This window comes from Podarcis muralis, chromosome 1 (assembly GCF_964188315.1).
Source record: "Podarcis muralis chromosome 1, rPodMur119.hap1.1, whole genome shotgun sequence".
Taxonomy (NCBI): Eukaryota; Metazoa; Chordata; class Lepidosauria; order Squamata; family Lacertidae; genus Podarcis; species Podarcis muralis.
The window spans coordinates 47,719,057-47,733,237 of NC_135655.1; the positions used below are offsets into that span (position 1 = coordinate 47,719,057).

Consider the following 14,181-nt stretch of genomic DNA (forward strand, 5'->3'; position numbering starts at 1 on the left):
AGTCCCCTCACATTCCTTGCATTGCTTTGCAACACATGACCACGGGCACCAGTAGGTTAAAACTGCATATTTGTCCTCTCAGCAGCTTCTGGGACTAGAACTGTAAAATCTCCCCCGAACTCAGGGGAGACGTCACCACGCCGCTCCCACGGAGCAGATGAAATTCAGACGTCACATGAGCAGAGGGAAGGAAACTGGAGCCGGGAGGGGGAGAGGAAAGCGCTCTTAAACCGACCTATAAGAGCTGCTGGAAGTTGCGATTGACACCGGAGAGACTCAATCGGGGTTAGGGTGGCCCTCGAAAATGAACTTTGGGCAACTCCGCTGAACCAATAAGGTCAATCGGGAGGCAGGGCCGCTTTGTCCCCCCACCCCCACCCCTTTCGGTGTGTGCGAAGATTAGGTTGCGATCTGGCAGGGGGAGCTGCCTTATTCTTTCGGCTCTCGCTGCAAGTGGAGCTGCGCCTTCAGCAGCAGCAGCAGGGAGCTGTCGAGCCCAGCAGCCCCGACGAGGCGAAGCAGCACCGAAGGACCCCCGGCAGCCTCTCGCAGGAATGGATCATTATGACTCTCAGCAAACCAACGACTACATGCAGCCCGAGGACGACTGGGACAGGGATCTACTTTTGGATCCGGCTTGGGAAAAGCAACAGAGGAAGGTAAACCTGGATCTCGCCTCCCTCCGGCGGTGGGCGGTGGGCGGTGGGGAGGGGAGCAGAAGCCCCATCAGTCTAGATGAGATCGAGGAGGAGGAGGCGGAATCTGGGAGCGTGGAGGGAGCGTGTGGGATCGGCATCCCGTGGGGCGCCGCCGAGGAGATTCGTAGGCGCCGCCAACCCGCACATGCTGCTGTGCAGCCGCGGTTTCCATTTGCGCCCTGATTTTTGCCCACGCTGTGTAGATCCGGAGCAGCGGCTGAGCCCAGGTTACCAGGCGCTTCTGCTGCGCCGGTCTCCTGCGCCTCCGCCGCCCTCTCCTCGGGAACCTCGTGGAATAATTTCTGCGCCGCTCCATTCCTCTCTAGTGTCTTCTAGTGTCAGGGCGGGCGGCGGGGATGGCGGTGGGCGCAACGCTCAGCCCAGCGCGGCTAATGATTTGTCTCCAAGGGAGATCTTCCCTCTTCCCTCCCGCACGCACGCTCGCTCGCATCCTCCTCCGCCGTCCCCACCGTCGCCAATCTGACACGGAAATAATGTCTTGTGTGGACGGTGGCGTCTCGCTCACAGGGCGCATTAATTGGAGAGGGCTGATAATAACCAAGAACTCGCTTTAAAACACACGCGCAGTAGGGCAGGGGTTAAAGTTGTTCCATAGGCTTGGCTAGGGATCTATTTCGTTCGGAATAGACCAGCTTTGCCAGATCATGCTTTGTCCGTATGTAGCCTTTTTTTTCTCAAATAAAAAGCTTTTTTATTTTAAAAAACCACACACCGTCAGAGGCAAGCATGAGGTTGCTAGCGAAAGGCAGCGGAGGTGACGTGCAGAAGGGGGAGGTGGGTCGGGGCGAGGGGGAGACGCTGCTGAAATAAGGCGGTCGGGCGCGGAAAGTGTGGCGGAAGGTAAAGGGACGGAGCCGTTTGCGTTGCTCAATGCCTCGGCGCCGAAGTTGCCTGCCTTCCTCCACCACCTCCTCCAGCAACAGATGTTTTCCTCGCCTGCGGGCGGGAGACAGGCTGGCTCGGCTGGCCTCTCCGGCCTTTCGCAACGCCACCTTCCCGGAGGGGCTCTTCGAGCAGGGAAGTAAGTGGCTGGGCAGTTTGCGCGCCTTGTTGCTGCCGCCGCCTTGCTAGGTGGAAGCGGGGCTCCCTCTCCTTCGCCCCGAGGGGAGGGCGGCGCGTAGGTAGCGCGTGTTCCCTGCCACACAGTGTCATTATGAACGGCAACACTTCCTCTCCCGAAGCAGTTACCCGCCAAGGAAAGTTGCTTTTAAGGCCCCCCCCCCCCGCTTCCAGCCGCCAGAAATCTAAAGGTGGCTTTGGGAAGGTCAAGCAACCCGGGGGGAAATCCAGATCTCTTTGGCCAGCGGCCTCGTGCCGGCTGCCTGCAGTTCTTTCTTGTAGGGCGAGAATCCGGAGCGGGGAAGTGGGGGTCCAGGTGATCTTAAGTGGGGTTGGGTTGATTGGTGTTCGTGAACCGCCTGCGCGCAGAGCCACGCTCTCTCTCGCTCTCTGCCCTTCGCTAGCGGGATGGTGGCTCACTTCAAGTTTTGAATGGTGCGGTTTAGGGCTGGGCTTGTGCAAAACTCATGTCCAAAAATGGTAACATTCATCCCATTTTTAAATTTAGGGAGGCGGGGGAGGGAGGTTAGGAGGCGTTCTAGCCTCTTCATTCTCTCTCTCTGCCGCCCCCCCCCCCATAACCAAAGGCATCCTGTATTAGCTCACTCTGGAATCCTAAGCCCTTAAACATTTCCCTTTAGTCATTTGTCAGACGGCAAAGCCCGATGAAGAGGAGGGGAAGCATTTGGCAAAGTTGCCTCCTAGCTATGTGACACACAGAAGAGGTCAGCAGAGGGAATGGCTTCTGCATGTCTGGCTGGAGCTTTGTATGTATTTTGCCACATTAAAAGGACTTTGATGGAAGTCTGGTGGGTAAAAGAAGCATATTTTTAAAAACAGCAACAAGTGACTCCCCTTCCAAGGAACTCTGAATAAAGGTGGGAATGTATCAGTCCGAGGGATTGAATAATTGGAGAATACCCTGTTGTCGTTCCCCTTGCCTAGTTTATGAAAAGATGTATAGATACTTTAAGATGATGTGCCTTCAATGGAGGCTAAGTTAATTAAAGAACTCCCATCAGCGATATGCATCCTGGCTTGACAAGGCTTCGTAGAGAAAATAAAGGCAAGAGAAACAAACCCGGAAAACAAGGGTGCTCATTGAAGAATGGGGTGCAGGCCGGATGACCTTGGCATGACAACAAAAGGGAGAGGAATGGTAATTTAATTCTCAGTCCATGCGATGGGAATGTTAAATCGCTGGCCCATGGGATGCAGCAGAAGTTGCTACTGAGAGATTTAAATTACCACAGAAGAGTTATGGGCAGATGATTCTTCAGTCTCACCCCCTTTTTTTCTTAGAACAACATGACGTTTTGATTAGTAAACTTCTTGTAGCAAAGGGAGAAATTCTGTATATAGTAGAACAAAGGGATTTGTCCCTCGTTTCTCATAGACAAATTATTTTATCTCTCTTTTTTGCAGTTAATGTCTACATGCCAAGCAGAATTTACATGAAATCAGCATATAAAGACAGTAAACATTTTTTTTAAATTCTTCATAAAAATCAAGTATCGTTAAAGCTCATAATTTCAAGACAAAATATCAAATACTGTTGAAACTGGGTAGAAGAGAAATTTCTAGTGTATGCATCTTTACATTACAACTGGAAGAACTTTAAAAGGCTTCATAGTATTAGTAGTTAATTCTAAAGTGCTGGGGGGCACTTTAGGACCCTGTTCTGCGCCCCTGTTATTCTAACCTTTTAACCATGGGGAAAATCCAAGCAGAGCTGAATCTGTCACTCTTAATGAGGAGACTGGCTCACCTGTGGCTCCTCAGATATTGTTGGGACTCCCTCTCACCAGTCCCAGCTGGTATGTCCTGTGGCTAAGTATGGTGGGAGTTTTAGTCCAGAAATATAGTCCCTAAGGCATAGTGAGCTCAAGCTTTGTAGGACTCCAGTCCTAAAGGCACTTGTTAGGGAATTAAGTTGAACTCTGGGACTTACTTTTGAACAGAAATGCATAGGATCACACTGTTTGGTTTTATAGTTTAAAAACCAGCAGCACCGTGAACTTTGTCAAGGAGCCAACTGGCAACTAATGCAACTTACGCAATCTTGCAGATGAATGGGTCATGTGGGCATTTCTTGTAGGCCATCCCCTGATTTGGGGATGCAAGGAGTATGTCTGACAAATTAATCCTTATTTTAAATGAACCTAAACTTCAATTATTTTGTATTCCAAATATTTTCCAGTTACTCTGGAAAACTAACGTTAGGAAGTTCTTACATCCCTTCTTTGCACTAGCTAGATGACCCTCGTGGGTCCCTTCCAACTCTACAAATCTGTGAGTCTGTGAACATTCAGGGTGTGTAACAACATTTCCTTATAGTATCCCTATAAGTCACTCTTCCCTTGTATAGGAGCTATCTAATGAATCTGCAGGTAAGCTGGGATTTGCCTCAAAGTCTCATTATGAATGCTGTCCTATGGACCAAAGCAGCACTTGGAGTGGCAGATCTGCAACACCACTTGGCATTTCTCTGTAAACTAAGCATGAGGAACCTTCTGCCCTCCATATTGCTGAATTCTGACACCCATCAGCTCCAGCCAGAATGGCTAATGGTGGTGGATGATGGGAGTTGTAGTCCAACAGCATATGGAGGGCTGCAGGGTAGCCACATGTTTCTCAAACTGCAGGGCATAAGAAACTGGAAGGCATAGGAATAATTCTGCATGTGCTCTTGGGAACCACAGACGATGAGCAGTGGGGGAAGAATAGCATCAGCAAGCTGGAGAAGTTGGAAAGGAGGAGTATGGGGAATTACTGATTTAGGGAGGGACCCAAGGGTGATATATTAGTGGTTGGTGTGATTTCATAAAGTTTGAAAAGCAAAAGAAATGTGCTTGGAGTTTGGCTGTGCTGTGGCTTGCAGTCTGGTACTTTCATGTAGGAAGTGTGACAAAGCAAGTATGTTTCTCATAGGCTAGAAAGTGTGGCTTCTGGTACGGGGGCTGGCCTCATAACCACAGGGAGAAAAATGGGCTAAAGTCACCAGTGCCTGTGACAGCACATCTGTTTTCACACCAAAACCTCCATGTAGATTGGACCCTGAATTTTAATGTGCCTCCCCTTGGTGGTATTTCAGCAAGTGCATGAGATTTTCTCACCTTCCATTGAGTCTCTGGTGTCTACGGATATATACAGAGAGAAGCTGCCTGAGCATTTAAATCAATAGATAAATAAATAAGCCTTGACCCAGACAGAGGGGAATTGTGAACAGGATTAATATCTGGTGTGTAGGAAGGACCATAGCTCAGTGCTTTGCTTGCAGAAGATCCTGGGTTCAATTTGGGGCACCTCCAGGTAGGGTTAACCTTTCTGAAACCGTGCCAGTTAGTGTAGAGACTATGGAAATAGATGTGCTGTTCTGTTAGTCTGTTCAGTATTAGGCAGTTTCCTATGTTTTGCCTTCTCTCAAAAGCCAGCCTTGGGAATTCACCAACCTGAAAAGGACTGTGCAGCTCTTCTGCTCAGGTGTGGTGTTGGCATAAGTGTGTGTGTCTTGCAGGCAGGTTTTCTGTTTTAAAACTTTAAAAAAGCTCATCATAGCATCAATTCATTTAAAAGAAAGAGGTTAGGTTATGTTCTTGAATCTACAAATCACTTCCCACAACAAGTCCCAATGCAATTTTCAAGAATAAAATATGACAATAAAAATTCATAAACATATTCAAAATATGATAAACATATGTCTACATTAAATACATTTCCATATAGGCTTTGCACTTTCCACATGAGGTTTGAATTACAGGATTAGTGTGCTTTTTTCCCCCTTTTAATACAATTTTTGGGGGAAGTTTCTGTTGAATTGCTTGAATAGAACTTCCAACCTTGACCTTTCATTCCCCAGTAAAAATAACTTTCTATAGTAGCCCTGGCACAGCTTTTATAGGCTAACCACTGTTTCTTATTGATACTCAATGAATCTTGGGCTCATTCAATTGTGGCATGTTGCAGGCAGGTTAGAGTTTTCTGTTGTAAAGTTGGCAGAATCGAACATTTCCTGAAACCTCACACAACTAACTGCTAATTTTGCAACCAGTGAGATTCTTCTGGTTTCATAACCAAAGGAAGTCAGGTTGCTACATGGCCCTTGTTTGAAGAACTTGCTCACAATGCCCAGTGTTTCCAAACATGGCATCTCGGTGGACAATAGTATATGTCCTCTATTTGGGAAGCATTTCAGCTACTTCCATGGCAGTCGCCTTTATAAGTTGGCTTTAAAATGTGCTTCGTAATCTTTGCAAAGGTAAACAGCAAGCCTGACTCAGAAAATAATGCAGTCAGCCACCCTATCAACCCCAAGCTGTTCTTTGCACTGACTAAACCTATTTTCTCATTAGGATCAAGAATACATTCTTGTGTTCTTTTATATTTAAAATTGTTACAGTAAACTAGTCCTAAAAAGGAAGGCAACTCACCAGGTTAAAGTAGCTAATTTTGTGTTCTCACAAGTCCTCTGGGTGTCAAATTATATCAGAATACATTGCCCACAAGGCTGTTACATTAACTTACGGGTTGACAAGAAGAATGTTTCTACTTAGCTAGCCCAGGTTGGAAAGCAAACCAGTTAAACAGAATAATAACCCAACCTTGACTTTAAAGAAGAGGCCTCTAAGAGCACATGGAAAGCGTAAGCAATCTGAAATCTAACTTGCAAAGGAATATGGTGTGTGTGTGTGTGTGTGTGTGTGTGTGTGTGAGAGAGAGAGAGAGAGAGAGAGAGAGAGAATAGCTAGGTGAATAATTAGTAGGAGGGTTACGTTTAGAGGTCTCACAAACAACTCTGCAGGAGTCACACATACAGGATGTTTTTAATGCATGGTGCCCTAGCTGTCACCTCACAAATCCTATTTGCACTGTGTTGTGAATTCCCAGAAGGATCCCAACAAAAGAGGCAAATTGTTCTAGAGTGAAGGTAGCTGCTTGTGTTACAGATGTGGGAGGTTTTCCTGAGTTTGTAGACACGGACAAGTAGTGTCTCTTGTATTACTAATTCATACACCCCAGATATGTGCCCTGTGGAACTGTTTTCTTGAGTTTTATGTTTCACGGGGTGTGTCAGAGTCTGCTGAGTATGTTACTAATTCACACAAGAAATTGGGCGCAATTGAAAGCCGATTTTGAAAGCCATCCAACTTTCACAAACTGCTTTCCATTAGGCTTGGAGGAGGGTAAGGAGGGAGGGTGACGGCTGTGCCTTAAATCAAACAAAGGCTGGCTGTAAACCTTGCTTTGCCACATGCACTATTCTGGGTTGTAGTAGCTGTTTCGTGAATGCAAGCTGGCTGGGTTGTAGAAGGTGATACATGAAAAGCACCTGTGCCTCTGGTAGAATGCTCTTTTCTGGATGTGTATTGAGGCTTCAGTCAGCAATGAAGGCAAGCAGACAGAAAGGACAGGTGAAGGGACTGTTGGATTAGTGAGGACCAAAGGCCCACACCTGGACACCAGTGCCAGCTTGTGCCTGCAAAAGGTGGGGATGGCGCAAGTCCCACCCACCCTGCCAAGCTACTCAGATTGGCACTTTCTCTTGGCTCCACCCACCCAAAGCTCCTCCCCTCTGCTCCACCCCATGCAAGCCTGTCCTATCCAAGAAAATTGGCTCCAAACAGGAAGTTCACTATACCTTCGGATACGAGCTCTTGGAGACAAAATAATGCAATTTCCTTCTTGCCTTGCTTTAGAAATGCAGGGGACTCATGCCCTCAGCATGGAAGCTTCTTGGAGGCATTTGTCTGGTCACTGTTAGGAATATAACACTGGAATAGATGGAGATAACTTACTTGTCCAGTGCCACAAACTGAGTTCTGGGTCTGAACACCAAGGTCCCAACTACCACTCAACTACCTTGCTGCCATGTTCTAAATTTCTCTCTGCTTGGTTCCAACTCTTCTAGGGATTCCTGAATCAGTCTCTTTCTGCTCTGTCCCCTTTTGAATGTGTTTACCCACAAGTCTTTTCCAATAATCAGAATTTTATTTTCCCCCACCAAAATGTATTTAAATATGCACTCATACTTATTTTCTCTCTCAAAAAAAGTGTTTGTAAACTATTATTTATTCTCTTGAAGTATGCATTCTAAAAATTATTTTGATAATGCTTTTTGAGCTGATAACTGTGATGGTACATCTTGGAAGTCCAAAATCTGGTGGGTAATGAAATTCTAATCTATACATTACATGCCTCCAGCATCTCTAACCCCAGCTTTTCTCAGCAGCCATTGGTTCACCTCTGTTGGAAACAGAAAGCTGGACTAAACAGGCCTTGGTTTGTCTGGTCAAGTATTTTCTGCCTTGTTTGTGCACAACGGTTTATTACACCATCACTTGCTGTTATGTGGGAACCCTGCAGAGCGCTTTAACTATGATTTGACTGCAAAAAAACCGCCTTGATATGAAACCCTGCTCAGTTGTTGGCTTATAAACTTTTTGCTTAAGCTATGACTTATAATTTACATGTGAACCCAGCACCTTTCCTTAACCATGGTTTGTTTGACTCCCATCCCAGATGTTCATCTCAGTAAAAAGGCTTGAGACAACAGCCGTTGGGAAAGAAACAGAACATGTGAAGAATAAGCTGTGATTTGTTCTGTAGTTCAGTCCCTACCTTTAACCTCCAAATCATTTCCCCTTCTCAAAGGGTAAACATCCTGTGACAGTAGCTTTCAGTATCCAAATTATTGTCCTACCAATGGCCTCTTGCAAGAGAGTCACACGCTATAGTAACCCCAACCATCATCTGACTCTATTTATTTCCCTTTTGAATGCCTTGATTACAGGGCTGGCATGGCATTTATTGGGGTGGTTTATTGAGGGGAGGATGGAGAGAAGAAAGGACGGTTCTCCTGCCTCTCTCTCTCACACACACAGAGGGAAGAATCAAATTAGAACTAATTTGTTTTTCACAGTATAGAAAAATGGTTTATTTAGAGTAGAAAGCCTTAACATTTCCTTCACAATTTTTCTGTTATTACAACTGTTTGGTTATACGGAACACGTGATTAAGGCAGGAAATTCAGATAATATAAGCACAAGATCTGGTGCAATCTGTCTCCTTCATTGCGGAGGTTTGGACTAGATGACCCATGATTGTGTCCCTTCCAACTCTTATGCCATGAACTTACTAGCTCAATTCACACATATGCCCAGTAAACATCAGCCATTTGTTCTAGGAAACTTCTGGACAATTCATCTGGGATCTAAAGTGCTACTTAGGGTCATCCAAGGGCCCATTTCCCCCCCTTAAATTGCTGACCCCACCCTTAGAGTAAAAAAATAAAAGGCTCATAACTCATACTCTATAAAATAACCTCTCTTGGTTGGTTTTCTCGGCACATTTGTATTCCCCCCTCAAGAAGCTTTCATGTGTTCCTTTTCAAAGCATGCCACAATGTTCTTAATTTCCTCCCCCACCCCTTCCTTTGAGACAAGCTGATGTATGGATAAACAAGCCACAGCAGAAACCATAAAGTCTGCATTAAGATGCTAGTGAATATGGCTTTTACTCAAAGGAAAATGCCTGAACCACCTCCTAGATGCTACATGGTAAATAATAAAGCCCATCCTTTGCAACAGCACTTACGATTCTCCCACTTTTCTTACTGCAGCTGGTAAGAATATTGGCTGTGATCGAAATTGTACAAAGTCCTGGTTACTTTGTTTTAACTGCCTGATTTAAGAATAAATAATTTCGTTGTTTCAATTATTAAGCAGCTGGGAGTCGGAAATCTTTGCCGATCAACTGCAAATCTCCCAGAGCACCTACCAGTAGATGCTGATCTTCATTCTGCCCACCTCTCCCATGCACTCTCAAAACTGATAGGGGCTGCAAGGCCATTAGGACCTGGACTGGTAAACTACACTTCTTTAGGCATGGCAAACACTTGCAAAGTCACAACAATATGTTGCTTATTATGGGCTGGATCTGCATGGAAAACTGCTCTTGAAACACCCTGCTTCTGTGGTTCCCAGAGGCACCTGGCTCACTGCTGTTAGAAACAGAATGCTAGGCAATATGAAGATTTGTCTGACCCAGCAGGGGTTTCCTGAAGTTGTTAAGCAACTACTCCTTAGCCTACATGACCTGACTGAGATGTTTCTCTCTCTGCAGATTCATTTCCCATCCAGGTTTCCCCTACAGATTATTACTTCCCTCCCAGATGCCCACCAAATAATTCCCACTTGTTTGTGTGTGTGTATGTTGCTTCCTTTCCACAACTGGGTCCCAGAGGTTAGCACAAGAAAGAAATACACCTACTATGATGTTGCAGCCTAACTTATCCTCCTCCCACATCATCAAGCTTGGCTCCTAATGATGCTTAGGGAGTGATCCTGAATATTTTGCCCTTTATCAGTATGGTGGTGCAGTGAGCTGTGCAATCCATGTATGAAACTGCATTTGGGTAAATTGGTCAGTTGTGATGTTACAATCGGCTGAGTCCTAATTTGTGCATGTCTGCTTGAAGTTCTGATGACTAATTAGGGTTTTGAAACACGGTTCCTCTTCCCAGCCCTGCACAGTATCTGCTAGACTGCAGCAGCTACTGATAAGAAGATGAAGTAATATCAACCGCAGTTTTGGGTGTGCAGATCTGTGCAATGTATTGAGAAAGATTTAACACTGGCTATCATTGCATCTTTACTTGCACTAGAACAGTCTTCCCCAACCTGGTGCCCTCCAGTTGTTTTGGACTGAAACACCCATCAGTGTCAACCAGCATGGCTAATGGTCGGGAATTATGGGAACTGAAGTTCAGTAAATAACTGGAGGGCAGCAGGTTGAGGAAGGCTGCTCCGCAGCATGAAAGCAACTCTCTAATGCTCACTGATGCCTTAAATATATTTGCCATAAATCTGGCACCATGTAGCTGTCAGGGCTTCATAGTTGTAAAGCACATTTGTCAGGCCATAACATAATGCATAGATATGTACAGTGATACATTCAAAACCCAAAAGAGAGAATTAAGATTAAAGTGTGGAATCCCCATTCCTATTGCAGATTGAAAACCTTTTTGTTAGGGCCAGAAGGATTCTGAAATAATAGCTCTGGGATGCATCTAGCCTACAGGCCATACATTAGCCATCTCTGACTTCACTTGTTCTCACTCAACCCTTCTATGGAACACAGATTGTTGTTTGTGAGGGGGCAGAGTCCACAGTGGCTTTGCAACTTTACCTGTCAGTCAGATTTTACAAATTAATTACAGTAGCATGAGATGAATGTCAGGCCTGGAACAGATACTTGCCAGGCAGGGAAATCCCAAGGCTTAGTTTCCACCGTGGGCTTAGGTCCAACAAGCCCATAAACAGCTGGCTTGTGAAATCTTCCGCACAGTGGCTAATTTACACAACACATTTCTCATCATGAAGCAACTCTTTGCACTGCCACTGTGTAGAGAGTGGCTGTCTTTGAGCTTTACTGAGCACATCTCAGCAGAGTAGGTGGACATACGATGAGACTTTCCATGTGGATGTTTTTCCAGTTTCCACTTGGATGTTTTCCACTATGAACAGACTGCAGGCATCCATCTGTCTCAAGAGACAATGGAGTGCTTCTCTGGGGGTGAAGTCAAACCACTGCTTAGCAGCACCAAAGTTGCTCCCAGTATGTTTTTGAGCACAATTCAGTGGCTTTAAATCCCTAAATGGCCTCGGCCCAGTATTCCTGAAGGAGCGTCTCCACCCCCATCATTCAGCCCAGACACTGAGGTCCAGAGCCGAGGGCCTTCTGGTGGTTCCCTCACTGCGAGAAGTGAATTTACAGGGAACCAGGCAGAGGGCCTTCTCAGTAGTGGCACCCGCCCTGTGGAACTCCCTTCCATCAGATGTCAAATAAATAAACAACTATCTGACTTTTAGAAGACATCTGAAGGCAGCCCTGTTTAGGGAAGTTTTTAATATTTGATGAATTTTTGTATTTTAATCTTTTGTTGGAAGCCTCCCAGAGTGGCTGGGGAAACCCAGCCTGATGGGCGGGGTATAAATAATAAATTATTATTATTACCAAAGTGACCTCCCCAGGGAACAAGCCTGGGCAGTGTGTATGGAGCTCCTGGGCTGCCCAGACGACAAGACCCTCCTCTTGACCTCATTGATGTGGTCCAAAGGAAAGCAAAGCAATATGTTTGGCACCAGCTTGGCTGCTGCAGTTGCCAGAAGGTGGCATGCAAGGCACCATCCAACCACCGCCTTTGGAACTCCAAAAGCAGTCCTGAGGGCTTGATAGTGAGCACCCAGGTCTGAGGTACCCCTCCTCACCCCACTCCACTTATGGGGATTGCTTTGTGACTGAACTCTGAATAGCTAGACATGACCTAATAAAGCAGCAACAGATATTTTTTTTACCTAGTGAGTTAAGTCTTATCTTACCTGTCTGAGAAACTCCACGCCAAGCAACAGAACGTTGAGCTGATAAGATCAAGGCCTCAAAATGAAGTCTTGGGAAGGAATGAATACGCGTAATAAGGGCAGTGGGTTGTTTGGCAATGGCTGCTGCAATAAAGGCTGGATGGGGGGCGGGGAGAGGAAGGACAGAATGTTGAAGCAACCCAAAGGTTTCCAACAAATGGCCTTGCAACTAACTGGAAGTTTTAGTAAAATTAGGAAAGACTCATTTTCCTGTTTCTGATTCTTTCGTTGTATTTTAACAGTGAAGGGCAATAGCATGTTTGCGACAGGGTTTGGAGCCAAGGAGTTATCTCCCTATTGTGCTGTAAAGTTTTCCTCTTTGGTATCCATTTCCTACCATACTGCTGTACAGTGGTACCTCGGGTTAAGTATTTAATTCGTTCCGGAGGTCCGTTCTTAACCTGAAACTGTTCTTAACCTGAAGCACCACTTAGCTAATGGGGCCTCCTGCTGCCGCCGTGCCGCTGGAGCACGATTTCTGTTCTCATCCTGAAGCAAAGTTCTTAACCTGAAGCACTATTTCTGGGTTAGCGGAGTATGTAACCTGAAGCGTATGTAACCTGAAGCGTATGTAACCCGAGGTACCACTGTACTGATATTCCTGACACCTAACACTTGGTGGCGGGGCTATTGCTCTGTTTCCCTATACGTAGCTTATAAACCATACATTTAAAACACATGACTTTTCCTAAAGTTTTTCTGCTTCTCTAAACAGAAAAGTGTGTGGAGGGCACTCTTCAGTTTATATTTACAGTATTTATCACACCTTAGCAAGCAGAACTGCAGTCCTAACCTGGGAGCAAGCCCCACAAAATTTTATAGGACTTATTTCTGAAGAATGACTGTGATTCATATGCAGGGAGCCAAATCTGAGTTCATTCCTGGCAAAAGTTCCAAATTTCAGGGCCTGTCAAACATCTCCTTGGCACAAGCTCTTAAGGCAGGTTCACTACAGCTAGATTTTGCTTTGCACCCTAATAGGGGATCCAATCTGCAGGTGCAGCATGGCTGCTTGATTCCAGGGGCCAGGTGAAAAGTGGGGAGACTGCAAGAATATATCTAACCAATAAGTGATTTTTGGGTGGGAGGGAAACAAGAGAACCTAATGAAGAGGCTTGTTATTATGGAGCTGAGAAACTATTGTGGGCTTGGTTCAGAGAAATAAAAGCAAACATTGCTTCCCTTTGCTTTCAGAGGTTTTCACATCATGCTGGTGAGCAGTGGCAGGTCCAAGACAGTTTGCCAATATATTTCTGCTTTTCAGCAGAAAATCTCCTGGGCTGCACATTGAAGATCACTTAATGTGCATTAATCACCCCTTAGCATGCTTAAATTAATCTCATTTGTAAAAACAATTAAATTGATTACAGAAATCGCAAAACTATTTATGTGTGAGTGTAATTACACCGTGGTATAACCAAGAATTAAAGCATGTGACTTTGTTATCTGGGGGGAGAGATGCAGAGCAGCCTTTCCTGACCATGATTTACCTATCCCTGCCCCAACAAATGGCAAACTGGCAGGGTACAGAGAAGCTGCTCAAAATCAATCCAAGCTGTGTTACAGGCACAACCTAATTTACATTAGCAATGAGAGGCTGAAGGTGGAAAACCTGTGGCACTTTACAAATGCCGCACATTATCCATTCCCTCTGTCCTCTACTCTCTTTCTCTTCTGTTTCTCTCTCACACTTTTATTCCATTTTGATTTCTCCAAATTTCTCAGCTCCCCTCTCACATGCACCCAGTGCCCACCCATCTGCCTTCTGCCACCCCCAGCCCCTCACCTTTACCCTCCTTGCTTGGTGGGGAAAGGGCCCAGGCTGCTGCTCACAATGGAAGCTTGGACAGCTTCCTTGGGAGTAAATCTGCTAGTCAGGAATGTGCTCAAGTTGCTGCAAAGCAGCTGAATGCAAGAGGAAACTGGGCATTTTTTCCTCCCTCACTTGGATGCAGCCTATTATGAGGATGTGGCTGGGTTGGTTG

The 14,181-nt window shown here is 45.7% G+C and overlaps 1 protein-coding gene across 7 annotated transcripts in view; it reads left to right on the top strand.

Annotated features, from left to right (window-relative positions):
- The first annotated feature begins 390 nt into the window (after positions 1-390).
- ACTN1 (actinin alpha 1) overlaps positions 391-14,181 on the top strand; it is a 94,395-nt gene continuing 80,604 nt past the window's right edge. For 3 of the 7 annotated variants that reach the window (XM_028725426.2, XM_028725407.2, XM_028725398.2), the window contains exon 1: positions 392-659. In XM_028725426.2, coding sequence (XP_028581259.1) covers positions 555-659 — 105 coding nt within the window. In that variant the 5' untranslated portion in view covers positions 392-554. Of the gene's footprint in view, positions 660-14,181 lie in introns of all 7 variants that reach the window. The other 4 variants (XM_077927741.1, XM_028725417.2, XM_028725390.2 and 1 more) reach the window with 2 other exon arrangements.